This window comes from Canis lupus, chromosome 3 (genome assembly GCF_003254725.2).
Source record: "Canis lupus dingo isolate Sandy chromosome 3, ASM325472v2, whole genome shotgun sequence".
NCBI classification, from domain to species: Eukaryota; Metazoa; Chordata; class Mammalia; order Carnivora; family Canidae; genus Canis; species Canis lupus.
The window spans coordinates 31,478,883-31,501,128 of NC_064245.1; the positions used below are offsets into that span (position 1 = coordinate 31,478,883).

The window sequence follows — 22,246 nt, forward strand, 5'->3', positions numbered from 1 at the left end:
TACAGGCAATTCACATTCCGTAGAAATTCAGATTTTGAATTTTGATCATTTCTCAGGTTAGTGATATGCAGGGGGAGAGAGAAAGGGACAAGCAAACTCCCCACTAAGCAAGGAGCCTGACATGGGACTGGATCCCAGGACTCTTGTAATGCTGGACAGTGATAACAAGCCACAGCCCCCAGTCACCCAGGTGTTCATGAGGGTAAATGACCAATACACTTAATAGCCATTTTATACCTATACAACCATTCTGTTTTTCACCTTCAGTACAGTATTCAATAAGTTACATGAGATATTCAGTACTTTATTATTAAATAAGCATTGTGTTAGATGATTTTGCCCAAAAGTAGGCTAATATAAGTGTTATGAGCATGTTTATGATAGAATAGGCCAAGGGTGCCTGGCTGGCTCTGTTGGTAGAGTATGGGACTTTTGATCTTGGGGTTCTGCATCCAAGCCTCATGTTGGGTGTAGAGATTACTTAAAAATAGTGTAGGCCAAGCTATGATGTTCAGTAAGTTAGATATATTAAGTACATTTTGGACTTAAAATATTTTCAGCTTACAATGACTTTCTTGGGATGTAACCCTATTGTAAGTGTGGAAGAAGACTTGAATACAACATAGAATAGGAAAAAGAAAAAAAAAAAAGAGCAGAATAGGAAGAGTTCACCTGGTCTTTCAGCATCAGACACTTACCTCCTTGAATTTAACCCATCTCTTCTTTCCAGCATAGTTTATGACAGCCCATTTGGGGTGTTTTTATTTTTTGGTAACTTTTAAACATGGTTTTGTTTTATTTTGTTTTTTCCATTTGGGGTGTTTTTATTTTTTGGTAACTTTTAAACATGGTTTTGTTTTATTTTGTTTTTTAAGATTTTATTTTTATGTGTTTATTTTAGAGACAGTGTAAGTAGGGAGAAGAGCAGACCAAGGGGAACAAGCAGACTCTGTACCAAATGTGGATCCAGATATAGGGCTTGATTCCACAACCCTGAGATCATGACCTGAGCCAAAATCAAGAGTCAGATGCTTATCCAACTAAGCCATCCAGGCACCACAAATATGGTCTTTTAAATATAATTAAAAAAAAAAAAAAACTTAAAGAGAAGTTGAAGAATAGTAAGTAAACTCCAGTGTATTCTTTGCTCAGGTTCACTAATCAGTCTCTTTTAATCTGGAATACTTCCTCAGCTTCTCCCCAACCTCCCCCCTTGATCTTGACATATTTTAAGAGCACAGGCCAATTATTTGGTGACTTGTCCTCAGTTTTGGTATTTTTGACAATTCCTCATTATGATTCAGGTAATGCATTTTTGACAAGTTCTTTATACGTACACATTTGAACTATAAAAGAGACTTCGAGATTAGAATATATTTAGATATAATTCATGTTTTCTAAAACTAGAAAAAATATTGGGGACATAACTGACATGGGGTTTTCTTTTCTTAAACTAGTTTTGAAAGTTCTCACCAACCTCAGTGATTGATAATATTTATATTTTGTTTTCAAGACAGATGCACATTATTCCATACTGTCACTTCTTCTGTGTCTATCTGATTCACCTTCAAACAGCAATTATGTGGAAACACCAAGAGATAAAGAAGTGGGTACGTTGCCAAATGTTTAATATATAACAAAAGCAAGATTGGTGACATTAAGATTTTTAAAAAGTTGTAAAAATCTATGAGACTAAAACATTTCTGTTGGTTTGAATACAATTGCAATTCCTCTGTTAAAATTTAAATTCTGACTTAGTTAACTTCCAATTATTTAAAGAGAAAAGTCACTTTTGACAATAAGTTAAATTTTAAAATGTGTTAGAATATCAATTAATTGAGTGTTTCAGTATTTTTGAATTTCCATCTCCTGAGTGCATTTTATTATTATTTTTTTAAGAGCTCATTTATTTATTCATGAGAGACAGAGAGAGGCAGAGACACACAGGCAAGGGAGAAGGAGGCTCCATGCAGGGAGCCTGATGTGGGACTCAATCCCAGGACCTGGGATCACACTCTGAGCTGAAGGCAGATGCTACACCGCTGAGCCACCCAGGCGTCCCACCTATTTTGAGTTTTGTTAGACTTTTTTCTTATAGTTTTGGGGATTTCTCCCACATAATTTTGGGGATTTCTCCCACATAATTTTGATAAAGCTGATTAAATTCTTCTGTTACATTTTAGAAAAGAAAGATGATTTTGACTGGGGAAAATACTTGATGGAAGGTGAAGAAATTGACCTTGGTCCAAATGTAGACACACCAGTAAGTGGCAATAGTTTTACTATTGAAAATATGCATATATGTCAAGTGATACGTTTTTTATGATTCCTTTCACCTTAGAGCAACTTAACCAAAACAAGAACACTGTTCACTAAATGAGAGTAGTTTATATTCAAAGATTTATTGAGATTTTGCAGTGAGTCAATAGTACTAGGAAGTTGAATAGAATGAATGTTAAGTATCCTTTATAGAGCTGTGAATCTTGGGGGTTTTGCCATCAAAAATAATTTCATGTTATAATAGTAACTTTGAAGACATTTAGAAAAAAGTGTCATTAGATATACTTTTTGCTCTTCTTTGAAGTTTTCTTAATCTTTTCTTATTTTTTTTTTTAAGATTTTATTTATTCATGAGAGACACAGAGAGGCAGAGACACAGGCAGAGAGAGGAGCAGGCTCCATGCAGGGAGCCCGATGTGGGACTCGATCCCAGGACCCCAGGATCACGCCCTGAGCCGAAGGCAGATGCTCAACCAGTGAGCCACCCAGGCATCCTTTTTTTTTTTTTAAGATTTTATTTATTTATGAGAGATACAGAGACAGATAATCTTTTCATCTAAATAGTTCTAGTCACCGTACACTCGTAAGGGTAAAATATATTTCCATTTTGTATCAGAATTGGTCTGAAGAAAGTGAAGACGAAGATGATCAACAGCCATTAAGTAGAGAAGACTCTGGGATTCAGGTGGACAGGACACCGTTAGAAGAACAAGATCAAAACAGAAAACTGGGGCCTCATATCAGCTGGAAAGGTACTGTGTATTCTCAGATGTTGGCATCATTTTCTTGTAGTAGGATAGGCTCATTTTGGGAATCAGTTCTATGTAATTTAAGGTATTGGTAAGTTCTGCCATCCTCATAATCTTTAAACCATTAGTAGACCTATAGTGTCTAAGAAGTGATACTATGATACTACAGAATTAATATGAAAAGAGATTTAGAGTAAAATCTGTTCTCTTTTTTATAGTTCTAAGAACTTTAGTAGCCCTAAATGTTTCAGTTTGTTTTTTATTGGAAAAGGGTTGACTTTGCTAAAGTTAGCTAAATAAAAGGAAAAAAGATCTATATGATTGAATTTTAAATTGAAATGCTTAAGTTTTAGTGAAGACTATGAATGAGTAGACTCTAGAAAGGACTGGACGCAGTTTAGAGGCAAGATGGTGGAAGAGTAGGAGTCCTCACCTCACCTGGCCCCACCAACTTACCTGGATAACTTTCAAACCATCCTGAACACCTACGAATTCGACCTCAGATTTAAAGAGAGAATGGCTGGAACCCTACAGAGAAAAGGGTATTTGCTTCTAACAAGGTAGGGAGGTGGGGGGAAAAAAAAAGAATCACGGGGAGGGGCCCCACCAGGAGCCGGGCTAAGGCTGGGCGGCGATTACAACTGAGACAGGAAAGTCCAGCCCTGGAGAAGCGGGAATCTTAAAAATCCTCACCAAATTCTTCCCAGACGGAGAAGTCCTCAGCAGGGAAATTGGGCAGAACCGCAGGAGGGCCAGGGATGCCTCCATTCTCCCAGAGTCACTAATAGAGAGCACTGCACACCGAGGCCAATCTCGGTAAAGGGCTGGAGTACGCAGCCGGTGGGGCCTCGGGGAAAAGCTATTGGGTCAGGTGGCAGCTCTGGACGGAGGGGTCTGTGCCCTGCTGCTTTCAAGAGCTGCGGCCCAGGAGTGCAATCCCAACAGAACAGGCCCCAGATCTCAGGTTGCTGGGGAGGGCATAGGATAGCAGGAGCCCCCAAGCTGTGTAGGTCAGCGCGCCCCCCCCCCCCGCCCCCCGCCCCAGGAGCATCTAGGCCAGTGCGGACTGGGACTGCGGTAGTTACTGTGGGGAGCTGACTCCAGAACTGGAGACCTGGCCACCGCCAGTGTTATTGTTCTTCCCGGTGTCACCTTGTGCCCGGGAGAGGTGGGGCCACCAGGGAACAGAGACCTCAGGAGGTAAACCGCTCCCACTGAGCCCAGCACCCAGCTGGAGGCAGGACATCTGCCCCAGGTGCACACACCTGAGAGTCAGCACAGCAGGCCCCACCTCAAAAACCACCTGGAAGGACTGGGGAAGAGCACGTTCTTGACCAAGCAGCACTGGAAAGCTCCTGGGGAAGTCGAGGGATTTATAGTATATAAAGTAGAGGGTACCTTCTTTTTTTTTTTTTTTTCCTTATTTTTTCTAGTAGAACTCGTTTTTATATCAGACTAAAATTTTCCAGTATTTTTTCTCTTTTCCTACCTTAACTACAATATTTTACCATCTTTTCATTTCTAAGTTTCTTCCTTTCTGACTTTCATGTTTCTACAATAACATGTCTTAGATGTATTTTTCACTTCCAGATTCCCTTCAACATATTCAATTTAATTTTGGGAGATATACAAGATACGATTTTGTTTTGTGTTTTTTGTTTTCTTTGCCTCATTTTGTTCTACAATAGTGGAAGTTAATACCTTCTAAACCATGACCAGCATGCACCCAGAACCAAGTGGAATACCATGCTGGTTCATTCTGTGAGATTATATTCTCTCTTAATTCCTCTTCTGCCCCTCTCACATATATTGTTTCTGTGTTGGTGGTCAATGTTGGGCCTTTCTACAAGTATTGCTGGTTTATACAAATTTGGGACTGAACATCTTTGGACATACAGAACTTAATACACTCAGAACCAAGAGGATCACCTCAGTAGACTACATTCTCCGTCCACTACAACTTAAATACCACAAATTCCCAGTACCCCCCCTTCGTTTTTTATTCTCTTTATTTTTCTTTCTCTCTTTTTCCTTTTTAATTATCTTTTTTTTTTTTTTCTATTCTTTGGGATTTTTGGCATATTGTTTTTTACTACATTGTTTTAAAATTTGTTTTTCACCTTAGTGGTCCTTTTGTTTTATTTGGTTCTGGTCTTTGTTTTCTTTTTCGGGTCTCTGACCTCGTTAGAATCATCTAGGGTGAAATTTACTTAGGTCATGGTTGATTTTCTTGACTCAGCTCACTCATACAGCCAGTCTGCACTGAGCAAAATGACTAGAAGGAAGAATTCACCACAAAAGAAAGAACTGGAAACAGTACTCTTTGCCATAGAGCTATAGAATATGATTCGATGTCAGAAAGCCAATTTAGAAGCACAATTATAAAGCTACTGGTGGCTCTGGAAAAAAGCATAAAGGACTCTAGAGACTTTGTTACTGCAGAAATTAGATCTAATCAGGCCAAAATTAAAAATAGATTAAATGAGATGCAATCCAAACTGGATGTCCTAACGAATAGGGTTAATGAGGTGGAAGAAAGAGTGAGCGACATAGAAGACAAGTTGATGGAACGGAAGGAAGCAGAGGAAAAAAGAGAAAAACTACTAAGAGCTCATGAGGAAAGGCTTAGGGAAATAAATGATAGTCTCAGAAGGAAGAATCTACATATAATTGGTGTTCCAGAATCACCAAGAAAGACAGAGGGCCAGAAAATGTATTTAAACAAGTCATAGCTGAGACTTCCCTACTTTGGGGAGGGAAACAGGCATTCAGATCCAGGAAATAGATTCCCCCCATAAAATCAATAAAAAACACTCAACACCTCGACATTTAATAGTGAAACTTGCAAATTCCAAAGATAAAAAGAGGATCCTTAAGGCAGCAAGAGACAAGAAATCTCTAACTCTTATGGGGAGAACTATTAGATTAACAGCAGACCTCTCCACAGAGACCTGGCAGGCCAAAAAGGGCTGGCAGGATATAGTCAGGGTCCTAAATGAGAAGAACCTGTAGCCAAGAATACTTTATCCAGCAAGGCTCTCATTCAGAATAGAAGAGATAAAGAGCTTCCAAGATAGGCAGAAACTGAAAGAATATGTGACCACCAAGCCAGCTCTGCAAGAAATATTAAGGAGGATTCTGTAACAGAAAGAAGAAGTCCAAGGGAACAATCCACAAAAACAGGGACTGAATAGGTATCATGATGACACTAAATTCACACCTCTCAATAGTAACTCTGAACGTGAATGTGCTTAATGACCCCATCAAAAGGCGCAGGGTTTCAGACTGGATAAAAAAGCAAGACCCATCTATTTGCTGTCTACAAGAGACTCATTTTAAACCTAAGCCTGAAAATAAAAGGTTGGAGAACCATTTACCATTCAAATGGTCCTCAAAAGAAAGCCAGGGTAGCCTTCCTTATATCAGATAAATTAAAGTTTATCCCGAAGACTGTACTGAGACATGAAGAGGGGCACCATATCATACCTAAAGGATCTATCCAACAATAGGACCTAACAATCATCAATATTTATACCTTGAATGTTGGAGCTGCCAAGTATATCAGTCAATTAATAGCGAAAGTTAAGACATTCTTAGATAATAATACACATGTACTTGGTGACTTGAATGTAGCGCTTTCTGCAATCGACAGATCTTCTAAGCAAAACACCTCCAAAGAAATAAGAGCTTTCAGTCATACACTGGACCAGACAGATTTCACAGATATTTACAGAACTTTACATCCAAACGCAACTGAATACACATTCTTCTCAAGTGCACATGGAACTTTCTCCAGAATAGACCACATACTGGGACACAAATCAGGTCTTAATTGATACCAAAAGATTGGGATCATCCCCTGCATATTCTCAGGCCATAAAGCTTTGAAATTAGAACTAAATTACAAGAAGAAGTTTGGAAGGATTTCAAGCACGTGGAGGTTAAGGACCATCCTGCTAAAAGATGACAGGGTCAACCAGGAAATTAGAGAAGAATTAAAAAGATTCATGGAAACTAATGAGAATAAAGATACAACTGTTCAGAATCTTTGGGATGCCGCAAAAGCAGTCCTGAGGGTGAAATAGATCGCAATACAAGCATTCATCGAAAAACTAAAAGAACTCCAATACACAAGCTAACCTTGCACCTAAAGGAGCTGGAGAAAAAACAGCAAATAGATCTTACACCCAGCATAAGAAGAGAGTTAATAAATATTTGAGCAGAACTCAATGAAATACAGACCAGAAGAACTGTGGAACAGTTCAACAAAACCAGGAGTTAGTTCTTTGAAAGAATTAATAAGATAGATAAACCATTAGCCAGCCTTATTAAAAAGAAGAGAGAAAAGTCTCAAAGTAATAAAATCATGAATGAGAAAGGACAGATCACCACGAATACCAAAGAAATACAAATGATCTTAAAAACTTATTATGAGCAGCTTTACGCCAATAAATTAGGCAATCTAGAAGAAATGGACGCATTTCTGGAAAACCACAAACTACCGAAACTGGAACAGGAAGAGATAGAAAACCTGAACAGGCAATAACCAGGGAGGAAATTGCAGCAGTCATCAAAAACCCCCCAAAACAACAGTCCAGGGCCAGATGGCTTCTCAGGGGAATTCTGTCAAACATTTAAAAAAGAAACCATACCTATTCTACTAAGGTGTTTGGCAAGATAGAAAGAGACAGAATACTTCCAAACTTGTTCTATGAGGCCAGCATCACCTTAATTACAAAACCAGACAAAGACCCCACCAAAAAGGAGAATTATAGACCAATATCCCTGATGAACATGGATGGAAAAATTCTCAACAAGAAACTAACCAATAGGATCCAACAATACATTAAGAAAATTATTCACCATGACCAAGTAGGATTTATCCCCGGGACACAAGGCTGGTTCAACACTCGTAAAACAATCTGTGTGATTCATCATATCAGCAAGAGAAAAACCAAGAACCATATGATCCTCTCATTAGATGCAGAGAAAGCATTTGACAAAATACAGCATCCATTCCTGATCAAAACTCTTCAGAGTGTAGGGTTAGAGGGAACATTCCTTGACATCTTAAAAGGCATCTACGAAAAGCCCACAGCAAATATCATTCTCAATGGGGAAGCACTGGGAGCCTTTCCCCTAAGATCAGGAACAAGACAGGGATGTCCACTCTCACCACTGCTATTCAACATAGTACTGGAAGTCCTAGCCTCAGTAATCAGACAACAAAAAGACATTAAAGGCATTCGAATTGGCAAAGAAGTCAAACTCTCCCTCTTCGCTGATGACATGATACTCTACATAGAAAACCCAAAAGCCTCCACCCCAAGATTGCTAGAACTCATATAGCTATTCGGCAGTGTGGCAGGATACAAAATCAATGCCCAGAAGTCAGTGGCATTTCTATACCCTAACAATGAGACTGAAGAAAGAGAAATTAAGGAGTCAGTCCCATTTACAATTACACTCAAATGCATAAGATACCTAGGAATAAACCTCATCAAAGAGGTAAAGGATCTATACCCTAAAAATTACAGAACACTTCTGAATGAAATTGTGGAAGACACAAAGAGATGGAAAAATATTCCGTGCTCATCATTTGGAAGAATGAATATGGTGAAAATGTCAATGTTACCCAGGACAATTTACACATTTCATGCAATCCCTATCAAAGTACCATGGACCCTCTTCAGATATTTGGAACAAATTATCTTAAGATTGGTTTGGAATCACACCATCTCCAGAGACAACGCCAAGAACACACTGTATCTGCAGATGAACAGCCTGAGAGCCGAGGACACGGCCGTGTATTACTGTGCAAGTGACACAGTGAGGCGACCTCAGTGTGAGCCCAGAACAAACCTCCGTGTAGAAGGGGATCAGGACCACCAGGGCATGCACACTCATCACTTCTGTCTTGAAGGCCCAGGAGCAAGTGCAGATGGAAGTTCTGGGCATGTTTTCTGTCAGGGCCTGGGTTTCCTCTACATCGAGCAGTTTCCCCCAGGGAGCCTCTATTTTTTGGATTATATTTTTATTGCAGTTCAATTTGGCAACATATATCACCCAGTGCTCAGGGGGCCTCTGTTCACACCAGATTCTGTGTGTACCAATGCAGTGTCTCACTTGATAATTTGTTTCATGGAAAAAAAAAAAAACTATTCTTATATGCACACACACACAAAAAAAGATTGGTGTGGAATCATAAAAGATCCCGAATAGTCAGGGGGAATACTAAAAAAGAAAACCGTAGCTGGGGTTATCACAATGCCAGATTTCAAGTTGTACTACAAAGCTGTGGTCATGTGTGGTACTGGCACAAAAACAGACACATAGACCAATGAAACAGAATAGAGAATTCAGAAGTGGACCCACAACTTTATGGCCAACTAATGTTTGACAAATCAGGAAAGACTATCCACGGGAAAAAAGACAGTCTCTTCAATAAATGGTTCTGGGAAAATTGGACATCCACATGCAGAAGAATGAAACTGGACCATTCTGTTACACCATACACAAAGATAAAGTCAAAGTGGATGAAAGATCTAAATGTGAGGCAAGATTCCATCAAAGTCCTAGAGGAGAACATAGGTAACACCCTTTTTGAACTTGGCCACAGTAACTTCTTGAAGAAATATCCATGAAGGCAAGAGAAACAAAAGCAAAAATGAACTATCGGGACTTCATCAAGATGAGAAGCTTTTGCACAGCAAAAGATACAGTCAACAAAACTAAAAGACAACATACAGAATGGGAGAAGATATTTGCAAATGATGTATAAGCTAAAGGGCTAGTTTCCAAGATCTATAAAGAACTTATAAAACTGAACACCAAAGAAACAAACAGTCCAATCCTGAAGTTGGCAAAAGACATGAATAGAAATCTCACACAGGAAGACTTAGACATGGCCAAGAAGCACAGGAGAAAATTCTCCACATCACTGGCCCTGAGGAAAATACAACCAAAACCACAATGAGATACCACCTCACACCAGTGAGAATGGGGCAAAGTAACAAGGCAGGAAACCACAAATGTTGGAGAGGATGTGGAGAAAGGGGAACCCTCTTGCACTGTTGGTGGGAATGTGAACTGGTGCAGCCACTCTGGAAAACTGTGTGGAGGTTCCTCAAAGAGTTAAAAATAGATCTACCCTATGACCCAGCAATTGCACTGCTGGGGATTTACCCCAAAGATACAGATGCAGTGAAACGTGGGGACCCCTGCACCCCGATGTTTCTAGCAGCACTGTCCACAATAGCCAAACTGTGGAAGGAGCCTCAGTGTCTATCCAAAGATGAATGAATAAAGAAGATGTGGACAATGGAATATTACTCAGCCATTAGAAATGACAAATACACAAATACCCACCATTTGCTTCAACGTGGATGGAACTGGAGGGTATTATGCTGAGTGAAGTAAGTCAATCGGAGAAGGACAAACATTGTATGTTCTCATTCATTTGGGGAATATAAATAATAGTGAAAATAATTATAAGGGAAGGGAGAAGAAATGTGTGGGAAATATCAGAAAGGGAGACAGAACATGAAGACGCCTAACTCTGGGAAATGAACTAGGGGCAGTGGAAGGGGAGGAGGATAGGGGGTGGGGGTGAATGGGTGACAGGCACTGAGGGGGGCACTTGACGGCATGAGCCCTGGGTGTTATTCTGTATGTTGGCAAGCATTGAATACCAATAAAAAATAAATTTATTACAAAAAAAAAGCTGTGGTCTGTGTATACAATGGAATATTACTCAGCCATTAGAAACGACAAATACGCACTATTTGTTTCAACGTGGATGGAACTGGAGAGTATTATGCTGAGTGAAATAAGTCAGTCGGAGAAGGGCAAACATTATATGGTCTCATTCATTTTGGGAATATAAAAAATAGTGAAAGGGAATAAAGGGGAAAGGAGAGAAAATGAGTAGGAAATATCAGAGAGGGAGACGAAACATGAGAGACTCCTAACTCTGGGAAGGGAACAAGGGGTTGTGGAAAGGGAAGTGGGCAGGGGGTGGGGGTTACTGGGTGTCAGGACTGAGGGGGACACATGATGGGATGAGCACTGGGTGTTATGCTATATGTTGGTAAAGTGAAATCCAATAAAAAAAATATATATATATATAAAGAATCTTAAAAAAAGAGATGTGGTCTATGTATACAATGGACTATTACTGAGCCATTAGAAAAGATAAATACTCTCCATTTGCTTCAGTGTGGATGGAACTGGAGGGGATTATTCTGAGTGAAATAAGTCAATCGGATAAGGAAAACATATGGTTTTATTCATTTGGGGAATATAAAAAATAGCGAAACGGAATAAAGGGGAAAGGAGAAAAAAATGAGTGGGAAATATCAGAAAGGGAGACAGAACATGAGAGACTCCTAACTCTGGAAAATGAACTAGGGGTGGTAGAAAGGGAGGTGGGTGGGGGTTGGGGGTGACTGGGTGACAGGCACTGAGGGGGGCACTTGATGGGATGAGCACTGGGTGTTATTCTATATGTAGGCAAATTGAACACCAATAAATATAAATTTATAAAAAAAAAAGAAAAAATATAAATACTCTCCTTTTGCTTCAGTGTGGATGGAACTGGAGGGTATTCCAGTGGAGTAAGTCAGTTGGAAAAGGAAAACATGGTCTTACTCATTTGGAGAATATAAAAAATAGTGAAAGGGAATAAAGGGGAAGGAGAGAAAATGAGTGAAAACATCAGTGAGGGTGACAACATGAGAGACACCTAACTCTGAGAAACGAGCAGGGGGTTGTAGAAAAGGAGGTGGGTGGTGGGTTGTGGTGACTGGGTGACCGGCACTGAGGGGGCCACTTGACGAGATAAGCACTGGGTATTATGCAGTATGTTGGCAAATTGAACTCCAATTAAAAAATTAAAAAAACAAACAAAAAAACAATGGTATTCAGCAACACCTCTGACCTGGAGGGAGTTTTAGGTATTCCTCTGCCATTTGGTGGACCTTCTAGGGTAGTGAATGGGTTTCCATCAATTTTAGTCTAGTTGTCCTTGTATCTGCAGCTTTTTTCTGTGTCCTACGGCTGGCAAATCTTGAGGGACCAAATTGGTCCCTCAGTACTCTGTCTCCCCACTGCACAGCATTTGGAGTCAGGTTCCTGTCATGACCATGTTTCTGTCTCTCCTACCCCTCTCTGTATGGTTCCTCTGTTGTTTGTTGTTCAGTCAGCCCTCAGTTGTTTGTCAGGAGGAAGTGCTCCATATGTAGGTGTACTTTTGGTGTGTTTGTGGGAGGAGGGAAGTTCAGAGTCATCCTATACCACCATCTTGGATGCCTCTCCCCTTTAGTTTTTTTTTTTTTTTTTTTTTAATTTTTTTATTTTTTTTTATTTATGATAGTCACAGAGAGAGAGAGAGAGAGAGAGAGAGAGAGGCAGAGACACAGGCAGAGGGAGAAGCAGGCTCCATGCACCGGGAGCCTGATGTGGGATTCGATCCCGGGTCTCCAGGATCGCGCCCTGGGCCAAAGGCAGGCGCTAAACTGCTGCGCCACCCAGGGATCCCCTAGTTTTTTTTTTTTTAATAATAAATTTATTTTTTATTGGTGTTCAATTTGCCAACATACAGAATAACACCCAGTGCTCATCCCGTCAAGTGCCCCCCTCAGTGCCTGTCACCCAGTCACCCCCAACCCCCGCCCTCCTCCCCTTCCACCACCCCTAATTCGTTTCCCAGAGTTAGGAGTCTTCATGTTCTGTCTCCCTTTCTGATATTTCCTACCCATTTCTTCTCCCTTCCCTTCTATTCCCTTTCACTATTATTTATATTCCCCAAATGAATGACAACATATAATGTTTGTCCATCTCCGATTGACTTATTTCACTCAGCATAATACCCTCCAGTTCCATCCACGTTGAAGCAAATGGTGGGTATTTGTCATTTCTAATGGCTGAGGAATATTCCATTGTATACATAAACCACATCTTCTTTATCCATTCATCTTTCAGTGGACACCGAGGCTCCTTCCACAGTTTGGCTATTGTGGACATTGCTGCTAAAAACATCGGGGTGCAGGTGTCCCGGCGTTTCATTGCATCTGCATCTTTGGGGTAAATCCCCAGCAGTGCAATGCTGGGCTGTAGGGCAGGTCTATTTTTAACTCTTTGAGGAACCTCCACACAGTTTTCCAGAGTGGCTGCACCAGTTCACATTCCCACCAACAGTGTAAGAGGGTTCCCTTTTCTCCGCATCCTCTCCAATATTTGTGGTTTCCTGCCTTAATTTTCCCCATTCTCACTGGTGTGAGGTGGTATCATTGTGGTTTTGATTTGTATCTCCCTGATGGCAAGTGATGCGGAGCATTTTCTCACGTGCGTGTTGGCCATGTCCATGTCTTCCTCTGTGAGATTTCTGTTCATGTCTTTTTCCCATTTCATGATTGGATTGTTTCTTTGGTGTTGAGTTTAATAAGTTCTTTATAGATCTTGGAAACTAGCCCTTTATCTGATATGTCATTTGCAAATATCTTCTCCCATTCTGTAGGTCTTTTAGTTTTGTTGACTGTATCCTTTGCTGTGCAAAAGCTTCTTATTTATATAGATGATCATTATTTGCAAACAGTTTTATCTCCTGTCAAATTTTTTTTTTTTAAGAGTTATTTATGTATTCATGAGAGACACAGAGAGGAGATACAGGCAGAGGAAGAAGCAGGCTCCCTGCAGGGAGCCCATTGTGGGATTCTATCTCAGATCCTGGGATCACATGCTGAGCGGATGGCAGATGCTCAACTGCTGAGCTACCCAGGCATCCCAGTCCTGTCAATTCTTGTATCTTGTATTTTCTTCGCAACACATTAATAGTGTCTGTTCTGGCCAGGCCTTTAGTCTGAAGAGAAAGCATCAGCAGTGAGAGCAGGTTTCCTGGATTTGTTCTTCTGAGAGGGTTACACCTGAAATTCCTCCATTAAGTGTGATGGGTTTTGTTATAGGTTCTGGGTATGTGGCCTTTATTGAGTTAAGACAGTTCTATTCCTGTTTTTCCAAGAGTCTTTAGTCATGAATATTAAACTTTATCATATATTCTTCTCTGTGAGATAATCCTATACTTTTTCTTTTTTGTTCTATTTCTACATTGATAGATTTTGTGATAGTGAATCATCTTTGAATTCCTGAATAATGATTCTCTTATTAATGATTAATGAATTAATGATTCTCTTATTAAAGTAGTAAAAACTTCTTTTTTAAAAAAAATAAGCTCTATGCTTAATGTAGGGCTCGTGCGAACTCACGACCCTGAGATCGAGAGTCACATGATCAACAAACTGAGCCAGTCAGGTGCCCCTAGGTTAGCTGTTTTTAATTTAGGATTTTTCATTTTTATGTCATTTATTACTGCTTCTTATCTGGTTTAGAAGCAAATTTATATTAGCTTTATAATTCATTTAGTTCTTTAAAGCTTCGTCCCAGTCCTAAGGGTTTGGGGGGATTCATGAGAACATCTTTGATTACCATTTCAATTTCTTTAATGATTATTGAACTACTTGAATATACTGTCTGTGTTTTCTTATTCATAGATCATTTAAAATAGAGTAATTTTTTCTTTATAGCCAATGATATTTAAATTTTGAATATACATTTTGTGTGTGTGTGTATACACACACATTCTAAAGAGCTTTTTTCTGTTCTTAAGGATTCTTTTAATTTAACTTTTGTTAACATACAGTGCAATATTGGTTTCAGGAGTAGAATTCAGTGATTCATTACTTACATACAACACCCAGTGCTCATCACGAGTGCCCTTTTTAATACCCATCACCCTTCTATAGAGCCCATCCCCAACTCCTTTCATCAGTCCTCAGTTTATTCTCTATCATTAAGTCTCTTATGGCTTGTTTCCCCTCTCTCCTTTTTTTCTTTTCCCCCTTCCCATATGCTCATCTGTTTTGCTTCATAAGAGTGAGATCATATGATATTTGTCTTTCTCTGATTTATTTCACTCAGCATAATGCACTCTGGCTCCATTTATGTGGCTACAAATGACAAGGTTTCATTCTTTTTGATTACTGAGTAATACTCCATTGTGTATGTATACCATATCTTCTTTATCTGTTCATCAGTCGATGGACATTCGGGCCCTCTCCATGGTTTGGCTGTTGTTGATAATGCTGCTATAAACACTGGAGTATATCTATCCCTTTGAATCTGTATTTTTATATCCTTTGGTCAAATACCTAATAGTGCAATTGCTGGATCAGAGAGTAGTTCTGTTTTTAACTTTTTGAGGAACCTCCATACTGTTCTCCAGAGTGGTTGCACCAGTTTGCATTCCCACCAACAGTGTAGCAGGGTTCCCCTTTCTCTGCATCCTCATCAACACCTGTTGTTTCTTGTTTTGTTAATTTTAGCCATTCTGACAGGTGTGAGGTGGTATTGTGTTGTGGTTTTGATTTGTTGAGTGACGTTGGTGATGGTGAGTGACGTTGAGCATCTTTTCATGAGGCTGTTAGCTGTCTGGATGTGTTTTTTTGTGGAAATGTGTCTATTCATGTCTTCTGCCCATTTCTTAACTGGATTATTTGGTTTTTTGGGTGTTGAGTTTGGTAAGTTAAAGGGCTTTTTTAAACTGCATATTTGAATGGAGTCGTAAATCCAGAATTTTGGGATAGCTGCTCAAGTATTTTTTGTTAACTCTCATAACTTAAACTTATTAAATATTCTTCTAGTAGATGAGATAGATGGCCAGAGTTGGCTGGAACAGCATGTGGTTCATCAATACTGGACAGCCAGATCCTCAAGATTTCCTCATAGTTTACATTTGTACTCCAATTTAGCCGCTGTCTGGTAAGAAGCTAAGTTTTTCACTTAATGTGTTAATTGGAGAAACTTTGATTTTTTAATATTTGCTGTTGATTTGTGGTTTATATCAAATACTTCCCTGAAATTTAAACTTGTTTTTTTTTAACAATTCTAATTGAACATAGTTTTCAGTTATTTATTTTAAAAATGAAGTTATTATTTAATTATAGTCTGGTTTTTTTTATTTATTTTCAAAGCTAATGGATTGGTATGAATTAGCCCATTTGATTTCTGTTTTAATGCACTTATTGCAAAAGTACAGTTACTATTTTTCTAAAACAGTGCATAGTTTTAAACACTTGGTTAAATCAATAATGAATATAATAATTGGAATTGTTCTGAAAATACTTCTGAAAGAATTATAATTGACATGTAGAAATGAGTATGGAGGGCATTTAAAGCATGTTTTTTGTTTATTGATTACTGGTTAAATTACCACCTAATGCATATGTTACTAAACATAATTTTACTTCATGAGAAACGTTTACATTAACATTTGATGTTTGCTATCTAATAGGGACCAACACTTGTATAGCAGTGACCCGTTATATGTTCCAGATGACAGAGTTTTTGTTACTGAGACACAGGTTATTCGGGAAACCTTATGGTAAGACCTATTAAACTAATTAATAGTGTAGAAGACTTTGTTACTGAGAAGCAGAATTTTGGTTTTTTAAGGAAAAGTATTCATGGTTTTTTTCACATTCATACTAGAAACAGGCCATTAGGTTTAACCCAAAACTGTTTCTAGGAGGCACCTAAGTGTAAATGGGGGGACTCAGGAAACCCAAACTTCAAATTTGATTGTGGAGATTGTGGGAATTTGATATGTTTATTTTTTTTTTTATCTTAAATCATTTAGTATGCTATTTAATTAGATTAAACCGTCTTTTTTTAATTACTGAGTTCAAAGAAAGGCTCCTAGTTTGCTGCTAACTGCTCTTAATAGGCAGAGTATGTCAGTGAGATCCTGTTTCTTCTACCTGGAAACCAGGAACCTAAGAATTTAGATTGTGGAAAAAAAAAAGAATTTAGATTGTGTTCCCATAAAAATGAAAATGAGAAATGCAGCATGTAGTGCTGATACTACTGAGATTTTCAGGTTTTGATCCTCTGCCACAAAGTATAATATTGACATTCTTAAAAATGGGAAGACTTATTTAGGCCATCACACAGATGAGGAAATGCTTTGACAACGCTGTCTTGACTTCTAAGATGATGTTGAAATATCTTGAGTCTTATGGTAATCAGATAAAAAGATTGATGCCTTCTGTTTTCTAATTATCTGCTCTCTTTGCCCCAAACCCCCAATTCTGAATCTTTCATTAAAATTTTTTAAGCAGTGTTTGCAATGACAAGGATGGAGCTAGAGTGTATTAGGCTAAGTGAGTAAGTCAGTCAGAGAAAGACAAATACCATATGATGTCATTCATTTGGGGAAATTTAGGAAACAAAACAGATGAATGTGTGGGAAGTGAGAAAATAAGAGAAGGAGAAAGGGGGAGGCAAACCAAAAGAATTCTTAACAGTAGAGAACAAACAGGATTGATGGAGGGATGTGGGTGGGGATGGGCTAATAAGGAAGGCACTTGTTATGATGAGTGCTGGTTATTATATGCAAGTAATGAATCACTAAATTTTACTCCTGAAACCAATATTATACTATATGTCAGCTAATTAAAATTTAAATAAAAATTTAGAAGAAAATATTTTTTTAGGCATTACTGTAATGAATATTTTTGTAGGCTTATCTCTTTTATTTCATTTTAGGTTACTTTCAGGGGTGAAAAAGCTCTTTATATTTCAGTTGATAGATGGAAAAGTAACTGTGAGAAACAGTGTTACAGTAACTCATTTGACACATGTAAGTTATTTGTATTTATTGTAATTAAAATTAAATAATAGGATTTAAATCTTTTTTTTAAGATTTTTAAAATTTATTTATTCATGAGAGACAGAGAGAGAGAGGGGCAGAGACATAGGCAGAGAGGAGAGAGAGACAGAGACACAGGCAGAGAGAGAAGCAGGCTCCATGCAGGGAGCCTGACGTGGGACTTGATCCCCGGTCTCCAGGATTATGCCCTGGGCTGAAGGCGGCACTAAACCACTGAGCCACCCGGGCTGCCCAAATAATAGAGTTTATGTAAACCATAGTTCTGTAACTTTAAACCATTTTGCAGTATCAAAATTAATTATTAAATGTACTTGAGATCCAAAAGGCAAAATTAAATTGTGCATGTTTACAGTGCTAGAGAATTCTTTAATAGTTTGTTATATTCACATTTAGTTTCAATTTATGTTTTCTCCTTTTTATTTCTGTCAATTCTGTATTGGGAAGCTGTGTACTATAAATTTTTTATTTGTAGTACATTTACTTACATTATATGTGTTTTTAAAAAGTGTAAGCCACAATTCTGTATTCTGTAGAAATTAATGCTTACATTGTTATTCATTTTGTTATTCATTGTTGTCTACTAAGCACACTGTTTAAAACAGTGACCCAAAAAAACCAGTCGTGAAATAAATATTTTAGTGAACGAATATGTATTTGAATGTTTATTAAGGACTTCAAATGTTTGCGGTTTGCTTCTATTATAGAGTTGTTTACGATCAGTGCTAGAACAAATAGCAGCATATGGCCAGGTTGTATTTCGACTCCAAGAGTTCATCGATGAAGTCATGGGGCATAGCTCCGAAGGCATGTTACCTGGAAATGGTTCTCTTCCCAAGAAGTTGACTGAAGCTCCCTTTAGGACATACCAGGCTTTCATGTGGGCCCTATACAAATACTTCATTAGTTTCAAAAAGGAACTTACAGACATTGAGAAGTACATCATCAATAATGGTATTTAAATATCCTTCCTTTTTACTTCTAAGACACATAAGTCATATTTAGAATGCCATCTAGGTTATTAAATTATTACAAAGTTTGTAAATTCTATGACAAGTAATATTCATGATCATTTTAAATCATTTTAAATTTGTATTAAACCATTCATTCTCTAAAAATCCAAATAGTACAGAAAGTTTACAGTGAAAATTATTCTTCCTGTGCAAGTTCTCTAGCCAAGTACTCAGTTCCCTTCCCCAGAGACAACCAAGTCATAGGTTTCTTTTGCATTCTTCCAGAAATAATATATATTTTTTGAGATTTTATTTATTTATCATGAGAGACACAGAGAGAGAGACAGAGACACAGGGAGAGGGAGAAGCAGGCTCCATGTAGGGAGCCCGATGTGGGACTCCATCCTGGGATTCCAAGATCATGCCCTGGGCTGAAGGCAGGCTCTCAACCACTGAGCCACCCAGGCATCCCCAGAAATAATTTAAATACATGCAAGCAATACATATTCATATATACATACCTACTAGTCTGTTAACTTCTCCCTTCAAATTATTATTTTTTCTTTTTTTTAGATTTTTTTTTTAATTTATTTATTCATGAGAGACACAGAGAGAGAGGCAGAGACCTAGGCAGAGGGAGAAGCAGGCTCCATGCAGGGAGCCCGATGTAGAACTCGATCAGGGACTCCAGGATCATGCCCTGGGCATGAAGGCAGACGCTCAACCACTGAGCCACCCAGGCGTCCCTCTCTTCAAATTGTTTCCTAATTTGGGTTTTGAGGATTATACCATACAAAAATGTGAAGAGCTTCCTCATTCTTTTTTACAAATTGAGTATTTAGTTGTGTGAATATACATTTAGGTTGTTTCTGATCTGCTATTGTCAATAGTGCTATAGTGATAACTGCTTACTTAATATGAAGCAAGCTATAGTATAAATTTTTTTTTTAAGATTTTATTTATTCATGAGAGACAGAGAGGCAGAGACATAGGCAGAGGGAGAAGCAGACTTCCCACAGGGACCCTAATGCAGAACTCAATCCCAGTACCACGGGATCATACCTGAGCCAAAGGCAAATAAATGCTCAACTACTGAGCCAAAGGCAAATAAATGCTCAACTACTGAGGCATCCCTGTAGCATAAATTCTTAATGGAATTCCTAGGTTAAAGAGAATGTGATGGCATATGTGATTTTGATACGTATTCCACATGGTTGCCTGCAATGTATGATTACCCTTGCCAACAGTGTGTTGTTAAACGAGCAATATATATGAGTATCTGTGTCCTCACAGTCTTGTTAACAGTGTGTTATCAACAGTGTGTTATCAAACAGATTTAAAATGGTAACCAGCATTTTTAGCTTCCCCCCCCACCCTCTACTTTTATTTTCAACTACTGCAAAAATATAGTACCCAGACATCCCAGGTTCCCATCACCCAACTTCCTCCAATAATTCCCACCTTACCATAATAATGGTATATAATAATTATAATAATTATAATAATTATAATATGATATGATAATTATATATATGATATGTATATGATAATTATATATATTATATATATATGATAATTATAATAATTATCAAAACTAGGAAATTGACATTGGAACAATACATTTATTGTTCTGCAGACCTGGCATGAGTTTCAGCAGTTTTGCAGGCACTTGCTATTTTGTGGGGAAGGGAGTGGTATCTTCGTGTATAGTTCTGTGACACTTTATCACATGTGACAAATATCACATATATTTGTAAATCCACTTCCATCTTCAGGATACAGAGCTCTTCCATCTCCATGAAAAAACTTATTCTTGCTCCCCTTCGTAGGAACCATCTCCTCATTAATATAATAGCCCACTGAAGTCTTTTTTATTTGCCCAGTGTAGTTTTAATTTGTATTCTTTTGTTATAATTGAGGTTGAATATCTCTATATATTTAGGAATCACTTTTATTTCCTTTCCTTTCCCTTGAACTGTGAGTTCCTTTATATATTATTTATCTTCTGAGTTTTCTTTCTTTAGAGAAATTAGCTCCTTATGATGGGAGATTAAAATCCACCACGCCCGGGCAGCCCCAGTGGCTCAGCGGTTTAGTGCCGCCTTCGGCCCAGGGTGTGATCCTGGGGTCCCAGGATTGAGTCCCACGTCGGGCTCCCTGCATGGAACCTGCTTCTCCCTCTGCCTGTGCCTCTGCCTCTCTGTGTGTCTCTCATGAATAGATTAAAAAAGAAAATCTTAAAAAAAATAAAGTGCTTTCTTTAAAAAAAAAAAAAAAATCCACCATGCCCTAGTTTGCCATGTCTTTCCATAAGTGACTTAGCATTTATATCCTTTTCTGAATGCAGATATTCTTCCTTGCTAAAGGGTTTGAGTTTTTGATATTTTGCAGACACTACAATAACTCTTGCAATAGTGGTGGACAAGTTGTCACCTCGACTGGCTCAACTCAAAGTTCTTCACAAAGTATTTAGTACTGGAGTAGCAGAAGTTCCACCTGACACTCGAAATGTTGTTCGGGCATCTCATCTGCTCAACACCCTGTACAAGGCCATTCTTGAATATGACAATGTTGGAGAAGCCTCTGAGCAAACTGTATGTAAGACCTTTATCCTAAGTTGTGTGACTCCCTTCTGTTCAGCCAAAGTAGTGGTAGATAGCCTGTCATAGCTCTTTGTAAAAATACTGCTTAAATCATGGTGTGTCATACAGTTGTTCAGAGTTTTGTTTTGTTTTGTTTTGTTTTAAAGATTTATTCATGAGAGACACAGAGAGAGAGATAGGCAGAGACACAGGCAGAAGGAGAAGCAGGCTCTATGCAGGGAGCCTGATGTGGGACTCAATCCCGGGACTCCAAGATCACGCCCTGGGCCAAAGGCAGGTGCTAAACCACTGAGCCACCCAGACCCAGACGTCCCTGTTCAGAGTTTTTAAATAAGCTTCTAAAATCAGCGCTACAGGAAACTGGCTTCTTGGCTTTAATCACAGAGATTATGGGGAGGATGCGGCAAGGAGAAAGCAAAACGTAAAAAGCAAGATGTGAAAAACATCTAGCTGACTTATATAGATATTTGCAATTACTCTTCAATAAAAATACAGATTATATAAGGTATCTAGAGTAGTCAAATTCATAGAAACAAAACAGAATGGTGGTTGCCACAAACTGGGAAGGGAGAAGCGGGAAGATGTTTAATGGGTGCAGAGTTTCAGTTCCGCAGCATACCCAAGAAAAACATTCACAACAATATGAATATATTTAACACTACTGAACTGTACACTTAAAAATGCTTAAGACAGGGGCACCTGAGTAGCAGTTGATTATCTGCCTTCAGCTCAGGTCATGAGCCCTGGGTTGGGCTCCCTACTCAGGGGAGTCTGCTTCTCCTTTTCCCTCTGCCTCCCACCTTGTCCTTGCTCTGTCTCTCTAGTGCTCTCTCTCTCTCAAATAAATAAAGCCTTTCAAAAATGCCTAAGATAGTATTTTTTGTGTTACATGTTTTAATTTAAAATTTTTTTAATTTAAAATTTTAATACATACCATTTTAA

General features: G+C 38.5%; 1 protein-coding gene across 5 annotated transcripts in view; it reads left to right on the plus strand.

Annotated features, from left to right (window-relative positions):
* The window catches only part of TUBGCP5 (tubulin gamma complex associated protein 5), a 96,693-nt gene that overhangs the window by 11,862 nt on the left and 62,585 nt on the right, over positions 1 to 22,246 (plus strand). For 3 of the 5 annotated variants that reach the window (XM_035714341.2, XM_035714342.2, XM_035714343.2), the window contains exons 4-11: positions 1,514 to 1,610; positions 2,184 to 2,263; positions 2,897 to 3,032; positions 15,728 to 15,842; positions 16,375 to 16,464; positions 17,628 to 17,721; positions 18,456 to 18,702; positions 21,093 to 21,295. In XM_035714341.2, coding sequence (XP_035570234.1) covers positions 1,514 to 1,610; positions 2,184 to 2,263; positions 2,897 to 3,032; positions 15,728 to 15,842; positions 16,375 to 16,464; positions 17,628 to 17,721; positions 18,456 to 18,702; positions 21,093 to 21,295 — 1,062 coding nt within the window. Of the gene's footprint in view, positions 1 to 1,513; positions 1,611 to 2,183; positions 2,264 to 2,896; positions 3,033 to 15,724; positions 15,843 to 16,374; positions 16,465 to 17,627; positions 17,722 to 18,455; positions 18,703 to 21,092; positions 21,296 to 22,246 lie in introns of all 5 variants that reach the window. The other 2 variants (XM_035714340.2, XM_025437151.3) reach the window with 1 other exon arrangement.